Genomic DNA, 17,972 nt, shown 5'->3' with positions numbered 1-17,972 from the left:
TGTGTATGTTGTGTCGCTCATTGCAGCAACTGTAATAAAAGCCTCATCATCCAGTCCAGCCTGAATTTGGATCCTTGGTGGGACAGGTACTCCGTGGTTTTATATATATATTTATATATATTCTAACTATAAAAATGTACCAAACATTTACCAAAATGTTCGAATTAGTCATCTGACTCTATTAACAAAACACGACCTACATTTACCGAATAATCATGCGTGCTCTTTTGTAGAGAGAGAATAAAATAAAATAATCAAACAGTCTGCAATTTCGCTCGGGGGCGGGTTTATTCACAACAGCAGATGTAAGTGTGCCCTCCGGAGACGACTCTCCCACCCCGATTTTTCCAGGATCATTTATAAATTTCAACAAACATATCAAAAGACTTCCCAACCTTCTCCAATTTGCTATATGTGTCTGCAACTAGCTTTACCTTTCTTCTCATTGGCCATCTTCTCCCCTCACAATGGCGCGCCAGCTCCTTCCAAGGGTGTGCCAGAGAATCCCCACGTGGGCTCCACCTCCTCGCCTCGATGTCTGGACCCCTTTCAAGTGGTAATCCCCCTTCCAAGATGACCAGGGTGGAATAGATTTTGCATTGACTTACAATACACAAAAGACTGTGTCGAGCATTGATCATGAAGGATAAAACACAATATATTTTCAGCTTTAAATGATCGTTTACGTAGTTTATTGATATAATGATTGATCATTCCAGAAGAAAAATAACATCGACCCACAAATAATGCACGCAGTTTGATTTTTTTTAAACTATGATTTATTTAAATGACAAAGAAAATTGAATCAAACGAAAGAATAAAGCACATTGTTGACACAAGCACTCGGTGTTGGCAAGGGGAAAGGTGGAAGAAATGATGCAACAGGTTAACAGCACTGATCAATGAACCCGGTTTTGAAATAAGACTCATTTAAATGATCAGGGTTTGCTTTCATAGCATTCCAAAATGGGATATTTGCCCAAAACACCGAAGATGTTGTTGCACTCATCCTTTTTGTGTACTTTTGAGAACAAAAAGTCCCTCAGGGGAGGGGTGTGTGAGAAGCAGCACATGGCCAACCATGGAGATGAAGAAATAAAGGTTCCTATCTCTTTTGGCGGTGGACTTCACAGGGATTGTTCTCATCCGGACGACAGGGACGGAGAGAACCAGAGGCTCTCCAAGCTTTGTGGCTCTGGTGAGAACAGGCCCCAACCATGAGGACCTAGGTCGGCGATCTTATTGTTATAATTATTATAATTGTTGATAACAGGCACGTTTTAATGCAGACACACGATGAAATAGATCATCTATCAAGAAACATGACACATATGCAAATCATTAATCTTTTGAATTAATATGAAGACTTCAAATCTTTATTGTACAGCAGGAGAGTCTTCTCACTTCCTAGGAATGAATGTGGGTTTTTTGATGTGTTGGCATGGTCAGTGGTTGGAAAAAGGTGAGGGGAAATGGTTTTGTGGCGGTTATGTTCCTAGAGACAGCCTTTGGGATACTTGGTCAAATAAGTGTTTTCAAGCCCCCACTTACAGTGAATGTTTGACCACAAACCGAGCAGGCAAAAGTGTTCTCGCCAGTGTGAGTTCTTGTGTGTAATTTCTAGCGCCGATGTGGAAGATTTTTTCACCACATAGTCAACAGGTTCAAGGCTTCTCGTCAGTGTGGGTTCGAATGTGTGCCTTTAAGCTTTCAGTTCTAGTGAATCTTTGACAGCAAAATGAGCAAGAAAAAGGCTTCTCGCCAGTGTGGGTTCTGGAGTGCATTTTTAAGCTCCCACTCTGTGTGAATGTTTGACCACAAACTGAGCAGGCAAAAGGCTTCTCGCCAGTGTGGGTTAGTTGGTGTGATTTCAAGTGTCCATTTTTGGTGAATTTTTTATCGCAGACTGAGCAGGCGAAAGGCTTCTCGCCAGTATGGGTTCTGGTGTGCATTTTTAAGCTCCCATTTGTAGTGAATCCTTGACCGCAAACTGAGCAAGGAAAAGGCCTCTCGCCAGTGTGGGTTAGTTGGTGCGATTTTAAGTTGCAATTATTTGTGAATCGTTTTCCACAAACTGAGCAGGCGAAAGGCTTCTCGCCAGTGTGGGTTAGTTGGTGTGATTTCAAGTGTCCATTTTTGGTGAATTTTTTATCGCAGACTGAGCAGGCGAAAAGCTTCTCACCAGTATGGGTTCTGGTGTGCACTTTTAAGCTCCCATTTGTAGTGAATCTTTGACCGCAAACTGAGCAAGAAAAAGGCCTCTCGCCAGTGTGGGTTTGTCGGTGCGATTTTAAGTTGGAATTATTTGTGAATCGTTTCCCGCAAACTGAGCAGGCGAAAGGCTTCTCGCCAGTGTGAGTTCTAGTGTGTTTTTTTAAGCTCCCACTGTAAAAGAATCTTTTATCACAAACTGAGCAAGAAAAAGGCATCTCGCCAGTGTGGGTTCTGGAGTGCATTTTTAAGCTCCCACTCCGTGTGAATGTTTGACCACAAACTGAGCAGGCAAAAGGCCTCTCGCCAGTGTGGGTTAGTTGGTGTGATTTCAAGTGTCCATTTTTGGTGAATTTTTTATCGCAGACTGAGCAGGCGAAAAGCTTCTCGCCAGTATGGGTTCTGGTGTGCATTTTTAAGCTCCCATTTGTAGTGAATCTTTGACCGCAAACTGAGCAAGAAAAAGGCTTCTCGCCAGTGTGGGTTACGTGATGTAATTTTAATAGTCGATTTTGGGTGAATTTCTTCCCGCAAACTGAGCAAGAAAAAGGCTCCTCGCCAGCGTGGGTTCTGGAGTGCATTTTTAAGCTCCCACTCCGTGTGAATGTTTGACCACAAACTGAGCAGGCAAAAGGCTTCTCGCCAGTGTGGGTTAGTTGGTGTGATTTCAAGTATCCATTTTGGGTGAATTTTTGACCGCAAACTGAGCAGGCGAAAGGCTTCTCGCCAGTATGGTTTCTGGTGTGCATTTTTAAGCTCCAATTTGTAGTAAATCCTTGACCGCAAACTGAGCAAGAAAAAGGCCTCTCGCCAGTGTGGGTTCTGGAGTGCATTTTTAAGCTCCCACTCTGTGTGAATGTTTGACCACAAACTGAGCAGGCAAAAGGCTTCTCGCCAGTGTGGGTTAGTTGGTGTGATTTCAAGTGTCCATTTTTGGTGAATTTTTTATCGCAGACTGAGCAGGCGAAAGGCTTCTCGCCAGTATGGGTTCTGGTGTGCATTTTTAAGTTCCCATTTGTAGTGAATCTTTGACCGCAAACTGAGCAAGAAAAAGGCCTCTCGCCAGTGTGGGTTTGTTGGTGCGATTTTAAGTTGGAATTATTTGTGAATCGTTTCCCGCAAACTGAGCAGGCAAAAGGCTTCTCGCCAGTGTGAGTTCTAGTGTGTTTTTTTAAGCTCCGACTGTAAAAGAATCTTTTATCACAAACTGAGCAAGAAAAAGGCATCTCGCCAGTGTGGGTTCTGGAGTGCATTTTTAAGCTCCCACTCCGTGTGAATGTTTGACCACAAACTGAGCAGGCAAAAGGCCTCTCGCCAGTGTGGGTTAGTTGGTGTGATTTCAAGTGTCCATTTTTGGTGAATTTTTTATCGCAGACTGAGCAGGCGAAAAGCTTCTCGCCAGTATGGGTTCTGGTGTGCATTTTTAAGCTCCCATTTGTAGTGAATCCTTGACCGCAAACTGAGCAAGGAAAAGGCCTCTCGCCAGTGTGGGTTAGTTGGTGCGATTTTAAGTTGCAATTATTTGTGAATCGTTTTCCACAAACTGAGCAGGCGAAAGGCTTCTCGCCAGTGTGGGTTAGTTGGTGTGATTTCAAGTGTCCATTTTTGGTGAATTTTTTATCGCAGACTGAGCAGGCGAAAAGCTTCTCGCCAGTATGGGTTCTGGTGTGCACTTTTAAGCTCCCATTTGTAGTGAATCTTTGACCGCAAACTGAGCAAGAAAAAGGCCTCTCGCCAGTGTGGGTTTGTTGGTGCGATTTTAAGTTGGAATTATTTGTGAATCGTTTCCCGCAAACTGAGCAGGCAAAAGGCTTCTCGCCAGTGTGAGTTCTAGTGTGTTTTTTTAAGCTCCGACTGTAAAAGAATCTTTTATCACAAACTGAGCAAGAAAAAGGCATCTCGCCAGTGTGGGTTCTGGAGTGCATTTTTAAGCTCCCACTCCGTGTGAATGTTTGACCACAAACTGAGCAGGCAAAAGGCCTCTCACCAGTGTGGGTTAGTTGGTGTGATTTCAAGTCCTTATTCTGAGAAAATCGTTTTCCACAAATTGAGCAGGCAAAAGGCTTCTCTCCAGCGTGGAATTTCATATGCAATTTCATAGAAGACTTGCGTCGAAACGTTTTCCCACACTGAGAAAATGTGTTACCACCTTCCGACTGCGAGTCACTTTCAGCGTTTGCAGAGTGAGACGTGTCGTCGTCATCCGTTTCCACGTGTTGACGGGAGCTGATGCTTCGAGGCTCCCGCCAACCGTTATCTTCAGGTTGACCTTGATCTTCAAACTCTAGTTCCTGCCGTGCAGTAGGAAGATATTCTTGGCTGACGTCTGCAAGACACAAGTCACATTTATTTATATTGCCTTTCACTCGTTCAGTGCTGTAATGTACGGTTTCAAAAGCATTGTCCCCGAGTGCCAAAACGTAAACAAATTCTGCAGGCTTAGGCACTGCTAATCAGTAAGTATTAGTCCTCTGGGAATTAAATCAGTATGATAAATAAGCACTAGATGCCAAGAGTGGCTTTGATCAGTGCTGCGTCCCATTCTTGTAATGAAATGATCTGCATTTATATAGCGCTTTTCAAGTCAAGACTTCCCAAAGCGCTTTACAGTGTGCTTCACATTTCCCAACAGCAACCGTGCAGCTGTAAGGCGCTACCCTGCATATTGGGGGTATTAGGGGTTCAGTGTCTTACCCAAGGACACTTCGACATGTAACACGGAGGAGCCGGGATTCGAACTGGGATCTATTGATCCCAAGACGAGCGCTCTACCTCCTGAGCCACTGCTCACTTTCCCTCGCTATTCGCCCTAGTCACTTGGTTTTGCGCGTCCAAGTGTAATGTGTCCCAATACTCTCAAGACCGAGGGAGAAGTCCCCTTCAACCCACAAAATAACCCCTTCAGATGGAGGGAGGTCAGGAGCTGACTTGGAACAAAGTGACTTCCCAGAAGACTTTGCGAATTCTAAATATCAACGTTTGAAAGGGTAATAGGATTGTGGACGCGTTCTTAAGGATGGGCTGGGCACCCGTATGATGCGGCAGGGGTAAACCAGTGAAAGCTGTCGGGCCCTGCTGTTAAATAGAACAGTGTGTTGTGTCACTCTGACCCAATTGACATGGCCGCTTTCTGGTGTCCCGTTTCATCTGGAGGGACGAACGCATGAGCAACTTGGGTGCCGAGGTGCCCAACTTGTTTGGGTATTTGGGCAATTGGGTTGGCCATGGTCCCAAAAATTTTGTGTGCGTTTTTTTTTTCCTTTTTATTTTCTTTTTATTTCATATGTTTGTCTCGCTGTCGGTCACCCCTCTTGAGGGATATGACCAAGGTAGATAGATAGAGAGAAATATCAACAAGGCTGGAAAGGAACTGCGCAAAAGTCTATTTTCACAACTAGGAATGTATTTGCGACAAATTATATTAAGAATTCTTAGTTAGACATAAATGCAATGGATACCTTATTTTTGCATTGAAACATGAACATTGCAAAATCGCTACTTTACACAGTGCACAAATCTACCGAAAGAGCCACAAAACTCTTCGCACTCCAAACCGTAGAGTGTAATAATTGTGGAGAAAATCACAGTTTAGCCTTTCCCTGTTTTTATCTTCAACGAGTCGTGCCTTTACATCTACATGGCCAGTCGCTGAAGCAGAATAGTCACAGTGATACAGTCGTATGCAAAAGTTTGGGCACCCCTGACTATTTTCAAGATTTTCCTTTATAAATCATTGGTTGTTCGGATCAGCAATTTCAATTAAATATAACAAATAGCAGACAAACACAGTGACATCTGAGAAGTGAAATGAAGTTCATAGAATTTACAGAAAATGTGCAATAATTGCTTGAACAAAAGTAGGCAGGTGCATAAATGTGGGCACCCCAACAGAAGAATTACATCAATATTTAGTAGATCCTCCTTTAACAACCTCTAAACGTTTTCTACAGCTTCCAATGAGGACTGAATTCTTGTTGAAGGTTTTGACCATTCTTCTTTACAAAACATCTCCATTTCAGGTCAGGTTTGATGGTTTCCGAGCATGGAAAGTCCGCTTTAAATCACACCAAAGTTTTTGAATAATATTGAGGTCTGGGGACTGAGATGGCCATTCCAGACATTGTATTTGTTCCTCTGTATGAATTCCATAGAATAATTTGAGCATTATTTGGGGTTGTTGTCTTGTTGGAGTATCCAGGCCTGGCGCAACTTCAGCTCTGTTACTTATTCTAGAACATTGTTCGCAAGAATCTGCTAATACTGACTGGAATCTATTCGAGCTTCAACTTTAACAAGATTGTCAGTACCTGCACTGGCCACACAGCATGATGAAACCGCCACCAAATTTTACTGTGGGTAGCAAGTGTTTGTCTTGGAATGCTGTGTTCTTCTTCCTCCATGCATACTGCTCCTTGTTATGTCCAGATAACTCAATTTTTGTTTCATCAGTCCACAGCACCTCATTCCAAAATATAGCTGGCTTGTCCAAATGTGCTTTAGTATACCTCAAGCGACTCTGTTTGTGGCATGTTCGCAGAAAAGGCTCTTGCCGCATTACTCTCCCATACAGCATCTCTTTGTGCAAAGTGCGCTAAATAGTTGAACGATGCCCCGGGACCCATCACTTTTCACAGGTAAAATGAACACTGTTAACTCAAGACTCTGTCCCTTTTATGAAAACAATTGCAACAGTGCAGGTTTTCAGCCTGTTAAGTTCAAACCTTTTGTGGAACGATGCACAAGTGAGGTAACGGGACTTAAGGTCTTTGACTCAACATTTCAGGAATAAAGTGCAAAAATGAGATGCACAGATGAGAAAAATTGGCTTAGAGTGGATACAGCAACAGACCAGCTTAATATATCTTTTGAAGAATTTGGGACTTGTCACTAGGGCTACACGATTTTAGAAAAAAAAAAACAACGTTATTGCATTTTCGATGCGATTTTCGATTTGAAAAGAAAAGTGCATTTTCTGTGCTAGGTGCATTTTTCAGGGAAAACAAACATTGTGACGTGCAAATATGACTCGAAATGACGTACTTGGAGACCAACTTGGGAGACTGCGCCCCACGGGTGTGAAAATACACGTCAAAATACTGAAGCTGTGCCTGGTTTTGAAACCAAATGTTGCGCCACCATGATGACCACATAACAGAATGCGAATGTTGTCTGCTTCACTTTGTGCGTCGCTACGCGTCGACGTCAATTTCTCGACAATTCGGTCAAGGGGAAAGAAAATACGGTGATCGCTGAAGTGAAAAGGATTTGCGACTATGAACAATATTCACCGTTAGGCAAATATGTCGTATTCGTAACAGCTCTAGCGCACGTGACTGATTTAGAAATAAGGTACGTAATTTGAAAGAATGAGCGAGACAGAAGCCCGGACCTTTTTTGAAAGGAAAGTATGGTGGACGTCGACGGCCAAATTCGAGATGTGAAGTGTTGTGGAGAGTAGATAATAACTAAGTTTAAGGAAAGTTGAACCTGAAATGAACTTGAAGCAAACAGTCTTGGAGCTGACAATATCCTATTGTGTGTAGACATCTGGCGGAGGTCATTAGCCGGGGGCGGGCAACCATCACGAGTTATTTTGAGCAATACAATAAGGAGCGTTCCCTTTTTGCCATAATTCCTCTCTGCGTATTTTTTGGGGCGACGCCCCACGACATTCCCGCCAAAATAAGGACGTTGCAGAAAGTACACGACCAACCTGCTCTGTTCAACACAACTTGGAGTATCTTGTAAACAGGTCCTGGCAACTCTGGTTCCTGCCGCGTAGTAGGAAGATATTCTTCACCGATGTCTGCAACACACAAGTCAAATCGCATTTATTTGTGACGCCTTTAATCACAGAAACTCACAAAAGGGACGCGCAGAACACCATTGCAACATCAACCTGATCTGAAAGCTACATGAGGGCAAGGAAAAACTCAAGAAAGGTCAGCATGTGGAAAATGAAAAAACCTTGGAAAGGGACCGCACATGGGGTAATCCCCCTTCCAGGATGACCAGCTGGAAATGGATGTTGCAAGGGCCTTGGCGCGTAAGACACAGTCAACTTCAACATTAAATATACAGGAAGTAATGGAAACAGGGTTCATACATCTTTTTCATGGCCAAATTCGAGCACTTTTCAAGCACATCACAAGCCATTTTTTCATTTTCTCCAGTACCTCCAAAGGAGAAAAAAAATCCAGCGGCCATCAAGAGAAGTTTTTTGTTGTTGTTGTCTTTGATGACTAAAATTAAGTCGCTATCTTGCTTCTAGCACATACTTTGTGCTACTTTGGGATTTTCCTATCCATGACCTACGATCTTTGTGTGTGAAAGGGCTTCTATAAACTGACATAAATTCTGCCATTGTGCTTCAACAATGCCCACACAGCTCGGCAACATCACACTTGTTTACAAACACAGAAAGGGCTCTGAAGGTGTTGCATAATCATAGAGTTCAATACGAAAGGGAAAAAAGGAAGAATGTAATTGTGAATAAAAAAGCAGAAAAATGAGCCAAATTCGGACTCACTTTATGATACGGATTGCTCCGAAGCAGAGAGCATTCAATCTTTCAATCGACTGCTGATCTTTTGCTTTTGTTTTAACTTATTTGAATTCATATTTTTTGTGTGCTTTTCATACGTTTCCAAATCGGTCAAGATAGAATTGCAAATAGTTTTTTTTTTTTGCATTTTATCATTTATTTGTGAATATTTTGATTTGATATGTTCATGTTCTGCATTTTCAGGGATTTTGTGTCCAGCGTGTAAAAAGCTTAAATCGTTTTGTATTGTACAATTTGTTCTTGTGGATCTGTGAATATGTGTACTTAGGGGATCCCCTGCAAACATAAATGACTGTTGAATAATTTGGTGGATAATGTTATATTATTGTTGGTAATATCTCATCTCATTAGCTGCACCGCTTATCCTCAGTAGGGTCGCGGGGGTGCTGGAGCTCATCCCAGCAATCATTATCGCTGGCGGCTTTAATAATGCATGTTTAAGGACTGTTCTTCCAAAATTCTATCAACATGTGAACTGTGCAACAAGGGGTGAAAAAACTTTGGACCGCGTTTACAGCAACATCAAAAACGCATACAAAGCTTCCCCCCTCCCCCACCTAGTAAATTCGGATCACATATGCCTATCCCTTACCCCCTCATACACCCCCATCCGAAGGAAAACAAAACCTGTAACGAGGACAATACAAACGTGGCCTGAGGGAGCCCTCTCCAAGCTGCAGGACTGTTTTGATCAAACTTGCTGGGAGGTATTTGAACACCATGACCTCCAGAAATTCACTGACACTGTTTTATCCTACATCCGTTACTGCACGGATGAAGTCACAGTATATAAAAAAGTCAAAAACTACCCAAATCAAAAACCCTGGATGACCAGCGAGGTGCGCACCCTCCTCAAACACCGCAACACCGCCTTCAGGTCTGGAGACAAGGCTCTTTACGGGGTGGCCAGGGCTGACCTGAAGAGAGGCATCAAGGAAGCAAAATCAGCCTACACAAGGAGGATCGAGCACCTCTTCGCTGGAAATGACCCGAGGAGGATGTGGCAGGGCCTCCAACACATCACCAACTTCAGAGGCCACAACCTGGCAACTGTTGAGGCTGAGGCTTCACTAGCTGAGGACCTTAATCAGTTCTTCGCTCGCTTTGAAGCTGGTAGGCCACATACAGCCACAACACACCCATCAACAACCAGCAGCAACTCCCTCACATTTCAGGAGCACAAAGTCAGGCGTGCGCTGAATACCATAAACCCCAGGAAGGCAACTGGCCCGGATGGAGTACCAGGGAGGGTACTCAGGGACTGTTCCAATCCGCTGGCTGGGGTCTTCACCACCATCTTCAACCGGTCCCTGTCACAGGCGACCGTCCCACCTTGCCTCAAAACCTCCACCATCATTCCCGTCCCCAAAAAGTCAGCAGTGGAAAGCCTCAACGACTACAGGCCTGTAGCTCTCACGCCTGTGGTCATGAAGTGCTTCGAGAGGTTAGTGTCCCGGCACATCAAAAACTCCCTGCCACTCACACTGGACCCCCACCAGTTTGCCTACAGGGCAAACCGCTCCACTGACGACGCCATAAACACAGCACTTCACACCGTGCTGAAACACCTGGACCACCGGGGGAGCTACGTCAGAATGCTCTTCCTGGACTTCAGCTCAGCCTTCAACACCATTATCCCGGAGATCCTGGTGGAGAAACTTGCACACCTAGGACTCTCTCCCTCCATCTGCCACTGGATAATGGACTTCCTCTCCAACCGCCCACAGTCGGTGAAACTCGGTACCCACGTCTCTCCCACCCTAACACTGAACACTGGCTCCCCCCAAGGTTGTGCACTGAGCCCCCTGCTTTTCACCCTCTACAGCTCCGACTGCTCACCGACCCACCCCACAAACACTATTATTAAGTTTGCTGACGATACCACCTTGATCGGCCTCATCTCTGAAGGGGACGAGGCGGCATACAGGGATGAGGTTGAGTCACTTTCAACGTGGTGCTCGGAAAACCACCTCATATTGAACACAACAAAAACAAAAGAACTGATTCTGGATTTCAGAAGGAATGGCAGGAATCCAGCACCACTCATCATAAAAGGAGACTGCGTAGAGAGAGTCCACTCGTTCAAATTTCTGGGCGTGCACATCTCCGACGACCTCTCCTGGTCTGCAAACACCAGAGCGGTGGTAGGGAAGGCCCAGCAGCGACTGCACTTCCTGAGATTGCTCAGGAAAAATAACCTAAAACAGCAGCTGCAGGTGTCTTTCTACAAAGCCACAGTGGAGAGCATCCTAACATACTGCATCACGGTGTGGTATGCGGGGTGCACAGCAGCAGACAGGAAAAAGCTCCAGAGGATCATAAAAACAGCCCAGAGAATCGTCGGCTGCTCTCTGCCCAGTCTGGAGGACATTGCCTGCTCTCGCTACCTCAGCAGAGCAGAAAACATCGTCAAGGACTTTTCTCACCCCGGCCACCATCTCTTCGACCTGCTGCCTTCCGGCAAGCTCTACAGGTCACACAAAGCAAAAACGAACAGACTCAGAGACAGTTTCTTCCCCACAGCCATTACCACCCTAAACAGACACCGCACAAACAACTGAAAACTCGTGCCAACACTACCTCATACGAATATAATGTTACTCAAGTCTTGTTCTTGCACATGTCGACTGCACTACGTTTAATGCTCAAATTGCACAATGTCTGACCATTTCCTTTTTTTGCACTATGATGTCTATGCTTGCACCAATGTATATGCAGACTATTTTTGCACCATGATGACTTTGCACCAAATGCAATATTGCACAACCGTTACGATACAACGTTATCACGACAACCCTGTATGTAACATCCCACATGCTGACATTGTTGTGTAAATACCATGTAAATTATAACTATAGCCTTATTCCCCTTGTTTTATAACATTATCTTCTCTGTTCCTTTATCTTCTTGCTCATACCCTCACTATGTGTAAAACTGGAGTGTCATGCCCAATTTCGTTGTCACAATATGTTAGCCCATTTGTAACAATGACAATAAAGGTATATTCTATTCTATTCTATTCTATTCTATCGAGCAGTGGGCAGGGGATTGATAATATATCATTTTAAAAAAAAAAAAACTCTGAGGGGCTGTTTGGGAGCCAAGAGAGCCTCAGTAAACCGGGCCAGAAGTGCCAGTTTACTAAATAGAGTTGTCCTCTTGAGCCGCCTCTTCATTTATTGCACATGTGTCATACTCACGGCCCGCGGGCCACGTCTGGCCCGTCGTGTAATCATGTCCAGCCCGCAAAACCATTTTACATTCTTGTTATGAATGGCCCGTCAATATGAACAACGCCGTCTCATCCCTGGACATTATATTCTGACGTTTTAGTCACTGAACCTTTTCCTTCATATATGACGTTGAGGGTATACCTTTTTCGCTGCGCTGAAAACAATACTGCAAAGGACTACACATCCCACAATACAACGCTTCGGCTGCCTTGCGGCGCATCTCCCGCGTCTATTCAGTCTTGCGATTACAAGCAGGGTTGGGTAGGGTTTCTTTAACTTGATTACTTTCAACTACTTTTAGATGACTCCAATACCAAATATGCTAATAAAAGACAAAAGAAACTAAATATGAATAAAGTTATGACTCACAACACGTGGTAAGCTTTTTCTCCTGGCTTTGATCTCCGGCAAAACAATCATTAAATGCGACAGAAACAAAATGAAAATAAATCCAAACAGCTTGCCAACATCATTTATGCCATTCCATGTGTTCCGTTACGCCCCAAGCCTGCACAAAATTGAGTCATTTTATTCATATTTAGTTTCTTTTGTCTTTTATTAGCATATTTGGTATTGGAGTAATCCAAAAGTAATTGAAAATAATCAAGTTAAAGTAACCCTACCCAACCCTGGTAACAAGATAGCCGGTAGCCGAACATACCCCTCACAATGGCGAAGAGAAAAGTTGATTCTGAAAACAGCCTTTAATAACCGATGGGAGGCTGAGTATATGTTTATTCACATTGCCAGAAGACCCGCGTGTCTCATTTGTGGCGCTAAGGTTGTTGTAATTAAAGATTTTAATCTAAGACAGAACTTTGAGACAAAACATAAGGATAATCTGAAAGACCTGGATGCAGAGCAGAAGAAACAGAAAGCAGAAGAGTTGAAGAAGAATCTGACACTCCAGCAGACGTTTTTTGCCCGTGCAAAATCTCAAAGTGAAGCTGCTGTGAAAGCAAGTTTTATCGTGGCAGAGGAGATCGCAAAATCAGCCCGACCATTTACGCAGGGAGAAACTCTGAAGAGCTGCATGATCAAGGTGTTCGACGTCTTATGGTCAGACAAACAACAGATGCTGGCAAATATAAGCCTGAGTAGAAATACGGTTACTGATCGAATTTGTGAGATGGCAACTGATTTGAGAGCACAGTTGAAAATTGGGTTAGTGTGTGTGTTTTTTAATTCCCTATTCTGAGAAAATCGTTTTACACAAATTGAGCGGGCGAAAGGCTTCTCCCCAGTGTGGATTAGTGTGTGTTGTTTTGAGTGTCCATTTCGGGTGAATCTTTTATTGCAAACTGAGCAGGCAAAAGCTTCTCGCCAGTGTGGGTTCTAGTGAGTACAATCAAATCCCCACTCTGGCTGAATTTTTTACTGCAAATTGAGCAGGCAAAGGGCTTCTCACCAGCGTGAAATTTCATATACAACTTCATATAAGAGTTGCGTCGAAACGTTTTCCCACACTGAGAAAATGTGTTACCACCTTCCGACTGTGAGTCGCTTTCAGCGTTTGCAGAGTGGGACGTGTCGTTGTCATCCGTTTCCACGTGTTGACGGGAGCTGATGCTTCGAGGTTCCCGCCAACCGTTATCTTCAGGTTGACTTTGATCTTCGACAGTTGAACGGACCCCGGTCACTAGCAAGACTGGAAAATCGTGCTCCTCTTTAACAGGCTCCCCATCCTCTGTCTCTTGCTTAACGTGATAAAGCTTCAGATCCTCCTCAATTTTAACGGCAGGCAACTCTGGTTCCTGCCGCGCAGTAGGAAGATATTTTTGGCTGACGTCTGCAAGACACAAGTCACATTTATTTGTATTGCCCTTAACTCGTACAGTGCCATAACGTATTAGTACGTTTTCAGAAGCATTGTCCCAACCTGCTCTGTTCAACACAACACGGAGAATCTTGTAGACAGCTCCCGGCAACTCTGGTTCCTGCCACGCAGTAGGAAGACATTCTTCACCGATGTCTGCAACACACAAGTCAAATCGCATTTATTTGTGACGTCTTTATTCACAGAAATTCACAAAGGGACACACAGAACACAGCAGGGTTCCTACAGCTTAAGGCAAGTTAAATTCAAGACTTTTTGAATGCCTTTGGATGTCAAATCTAAGAAAGTTGACAAAAAACACACACAATTGAAACAAACAAAAAACACTATATGAATGAGAGGCAATTTTAAACAAATGTTTGTTTGATTTTATTTATTTTAATTACATTTTGGTCCAGTTGAAAACGTTTGATTCGAAAAACAGCACTCTCCAGAGTTTAAGACATTTCAGATTCAGATTCAGATTCAGATCTACTTTATTGTCATTCTAGTACACGTGTATACAGAACGAAATGTCGATGCATCTGACCCCCACAGTTTCCTTGAATGTACAGATATAAATAATGTTGTATTGTATTTTGGCTACGTATAGTATTTTACCATAGTGCCGATAGTGCAAGAAGAGTAGCTAACCAGATGCGCAAAATGGGCAGTCAGATTAACAAGTCAGGTACACAGTAACATTAACACTGTAACAATAACGCTGTAAGTACAATAGTGCAGAGAGCAAATGTGCAAGGAGTGGCAAGCTATAAAAAAAACTGCCAGTAGTGCAAAAGTCAGATTAGCAGCCGTTTAGATTTAAGTTAACTATATGTTAGATTGACCATTTAACAGTCTAATGGCCAGGGGGACTAGACTATTGCGGAGCCTGGTGGTCCTGCACCGCACACTGCAGTACCTCTTCCCAGAGGCTAGCAGAGTGAACAGTCCATGATGGGGGTGAGAGGGGTCCCCGGTAATGTTTTTAGCATGGGATAGGCAGTGCTTCTGGCCAATGTCCTGAATGGAGGGAAGTGTAGTCCCGATTATTTTCTCTGCTGTCCTCGTTACCCTCCTCACACTACCCCAGTCGGTAGCGCTGCAGCCTCCACACCACACAGAGATACAGCTTAAGCAGGTTGCAATGGGTGTTGCAAGGGCATCAGTGAATAATACACAGTCCACCTCAACATTAAATATAGAGTAAGTTATGGAGAGCTCAAGCTTCCTATCTCAAAATTTCAAAGGATGCAGCAGGTTCTACAGTAGCATGCATCTGGTCCAGGTGCCAATCTGAATACTCAGAACGCCTGAACCTTGCAAACTTCTAAGCTCGTCCTTCTCCTTCAAGGACGAGGAAATAAAAATATGAGGTTACCTATAAGCTATTAAATATCGGGTGTGTCTTAAGTCGAGATCCGAACATTTCCTGTCATGAGGTGTCGGACAGTCCCAAACGCAAGGCACAAGGGATGTCATATAACCTGACTTGAGAGACGTTTATTCAAACAGCAACAACAAAAGTATGTAACATGTTTATTTTGCCTTATCTATTCAAAATCGCTCGTATTGAAACTGTTATGCACTCTACCATAAAGCTTATTTCAGTATAATAAGCTTTACGGTAGAGTGCATAACAGTTCTCAAAAGTGATTTATATACGGTGTGCATTACCGATCGATTACATTCACAACAAATACAAAGACGGAATGGTTTAAGTTGTATTACATTCCCAACAAATGCAAGACAAAGTGGTTTTGGTTATATGTTCGCAAATACATTCCCGAAAAGTGATATAAAAGTGAGATAAAACGAGGTAAAAGTGGTTATAGTAGCGAGGGGATGCAAATCTCGGCAGGGACGCATTTCTCGGCATAACACCGGCCGCTCCCCACTGGAACGCCCGTGATGTCACAGACGTAGCAGAAGCGAAAATGACCAACCTGCCCCAAGCTGCTTGGAAACAGCGTCCTCAGTCTCCTCTTTGGCTCCCCGAAGCTTCTCTGGAAGAGATCCTTCCACACTGGAGCACATTTTCTCCAAGTTTGAAGCTCAACCAAAAAACGCCACGAAGTGTCGCTCCAACTCGGGAGTAAAAAGGACAAACCTTCGAAAAGGACCGCAAAGTGATACTTCTGTCGAGCGTACGTAGTTTTAAGTCGACTACAGGACGTTTGGTAGTTTTCTCGACATTCTCTTGTTCGGCGGTGGTGCGGCAGCCATGACACCTTCTCATGCCAAACCCCGCCGCAGTGGATTGTGGGACACAGATACAAACAGAGGACAGGTCGGCGTGCTGTAGCAGCCTGCCAACTCGCGTGCCTACGTGGCGGCCATTTTGGGCGGGCCAACTTTGCGCAATGGACGTACATTGAAAAGAAATCACAACCTGCAAAAAAATGCTTCTTAAAAAAACAGCAAAATATAAAGTTTTATAGAAGTTACATTTAAACACTATATATAAAACTCTGAGAAAAACCTATTTCAAATTCAAAATTGGTGTTAGGAGGATATTATGAGACTTAAAAAAAATTGCATAACCTTTTTTTTTTAACAATGTTTTATTTGTTTTTTGAAAATCAAGGTAAATTAATTACCATATATATACACACATAACTTGCAAAGAAATCTTGTATTTATAAAAAATATTTTAAAAAACTAAAAACACTAAGGAAATTATTCATCTAGTTGCGACTGGATTGACCATATAGATTATGATCACTTGCCACGTGAAGGGTTAAAACACAGTTACGGAAACCATAGAGAGGACCGTATTACTAGATTTTTTTCTTGTACTATCAATTTGTAAATCAAGGGAAGTAAATCTGGCGTTGTGACGCAGCTTTATTTTAAAATTCATTCCAGCTTTGCGGGCTTTATATTACGATGTTGAGTGTATTCGTGGGCAGCTCAATTAACCAGAATTTTCTTTTGGATTTTTGGGCTCTGTCCACATGTACTGAAACTTTCTGATACTTTGACCCGACTAGCTTAGGCTTGCAGTGGACACGCAGCTCAAACGGGTGCGTCCTACCTCGTCCTCTATACCTGTGGTATACTCTTCTTCTACACGTTTAACAGCGGTCAGCATCCATTATTTGGTGCATTAATGCCCATCATCAGTTTTTATGATATCTAATTCACTCACAGAGAAGTTTTTTTGAACAGTCTTTTAAAATTCTGCCTCCGTCAGAGGTTTGCGATGCATGGCGATCAGCGTCACCACCTTGTAGCTGGCCTTTGTTGCGTTTTCATTTGACACACTGGGTCTCATGAAAAAGCGCCGCTGTGCTGATACTACAGCTTCCAGTTGCTTCACCTTTTCATAGCGTTTTTTCTTCTGAAAGAAACAAATAGCAGCATCTTACAAGGCTGTCTAAAAACAATAGTCGGTAGATCTGACATTATCTTACCATAGGGAAATGATCAATAACAATTACTTAAATAGTCAACGGTCCATTGTTAAATGAAATCAGCATTTAAGTCAAGAACTGTTTTAGATTCGAGGCAGTAATTGCAACTACAATGTGCAAACAATATGTCATCTCAATCATAACATTTGGTCACAACTCACATTTCTGGGACACTATTTTTCCTTTTTCTTCTTTTTTTGCACAGCATTATCATCAGAACAAGAACAATTAGTCCCTTGTGTGAGTCTCTTCCATTTCTTCACTAGTAGACCAGCGTTTTCAGAGCGAAGGCTCCGGACCGGAATATAGGGGGGAATTAAATCTGAAAGATATGAGGGAGCAAGTCCATGCATGATTTTTGGGGCGGCAGTAGCTCAGGAGGTAGAGCGATCGTTTTAGGATTAAGGGATCTCAGTTCGAATCCCGGCTTGTCCGTGTTACATGCTGAAGTGTCCTTGGGTAAGACACTGAAACCCCAATACCCCCAATATGCAGGTCAGCGCCTTACATGGCTGCACAGATCACGGCCGCTATTGGGAAATGTGAAGCACAATGTAAAGCGCTTTGGGAAGTCATTGACTTGAAAAGCGCTATATAAAATGCAGATCATTTCATTTCATTTCATTTTATATAATACCAACATAACCTTAAAATCACATCTTAAGCTAACAGGGAGCCAATGCAGGTTAGCTAAAATCGGGCTCAAGTGATTAAACTTTCTTTTCTTAGTT

At 43.3% G+C, this 17,972-nt stretch overlaps 2 protein-coding genes across 2 annotated transcripts in view; both read right to left on the bottom strand.

Moving 5' to 3' along the window:
* Window positions 1–17,972, bottom strand: part of LOC148368423 (uncharacterized) — a 219,507-nt gene that overhangs the window by 44,768 nt on the left and 156,767 nt on the right. The window lies entirely within an intron of this gene.
* On the bottom strand, window positions 772–16,056 carry LOC148368430 (uncharacterized). Its single transcript, XM_088330424.1, has 5 exons — window positions 15,772–16,056; window positions 13,889–13,981; window positions 13,496–13,798; window positions 7,925–8,017; window positions 772–4,537 (listed from the first exon to the last, which is right to left on the bottom strand). Exons 1-5 carry the CDS (start codon window positions 15,860–15,862, stop codon window positions 1,665–1,667), a joined length of 3,453 nt encoding a protein of 1,150 aa, XP_088186550.1. The 5' UTR covers window positions 15,863–16,056; the 3' UTR covers window positions 772–1,664.

The sequence above is a fragment of the Urocampus carinirostris genome, chromosome 3 (genome assembly GCF_059441175.1).
Source record: "Urocampus carinirostris isolate Australia breed hairy pipefish chromosome 3, RoL_Ucar_1.0, whole genome shotgun sequence".
Taxonomy (NCBI): Eukaryota; Metazoa; Chordata; class Actinopteri; order Syngnathiformes; family Syngnathidae; genus Urocampus; species Urocampus carinirostris.
This window is presented reverse-complemented; position numbering and strand designations above follow the sequence as displayed.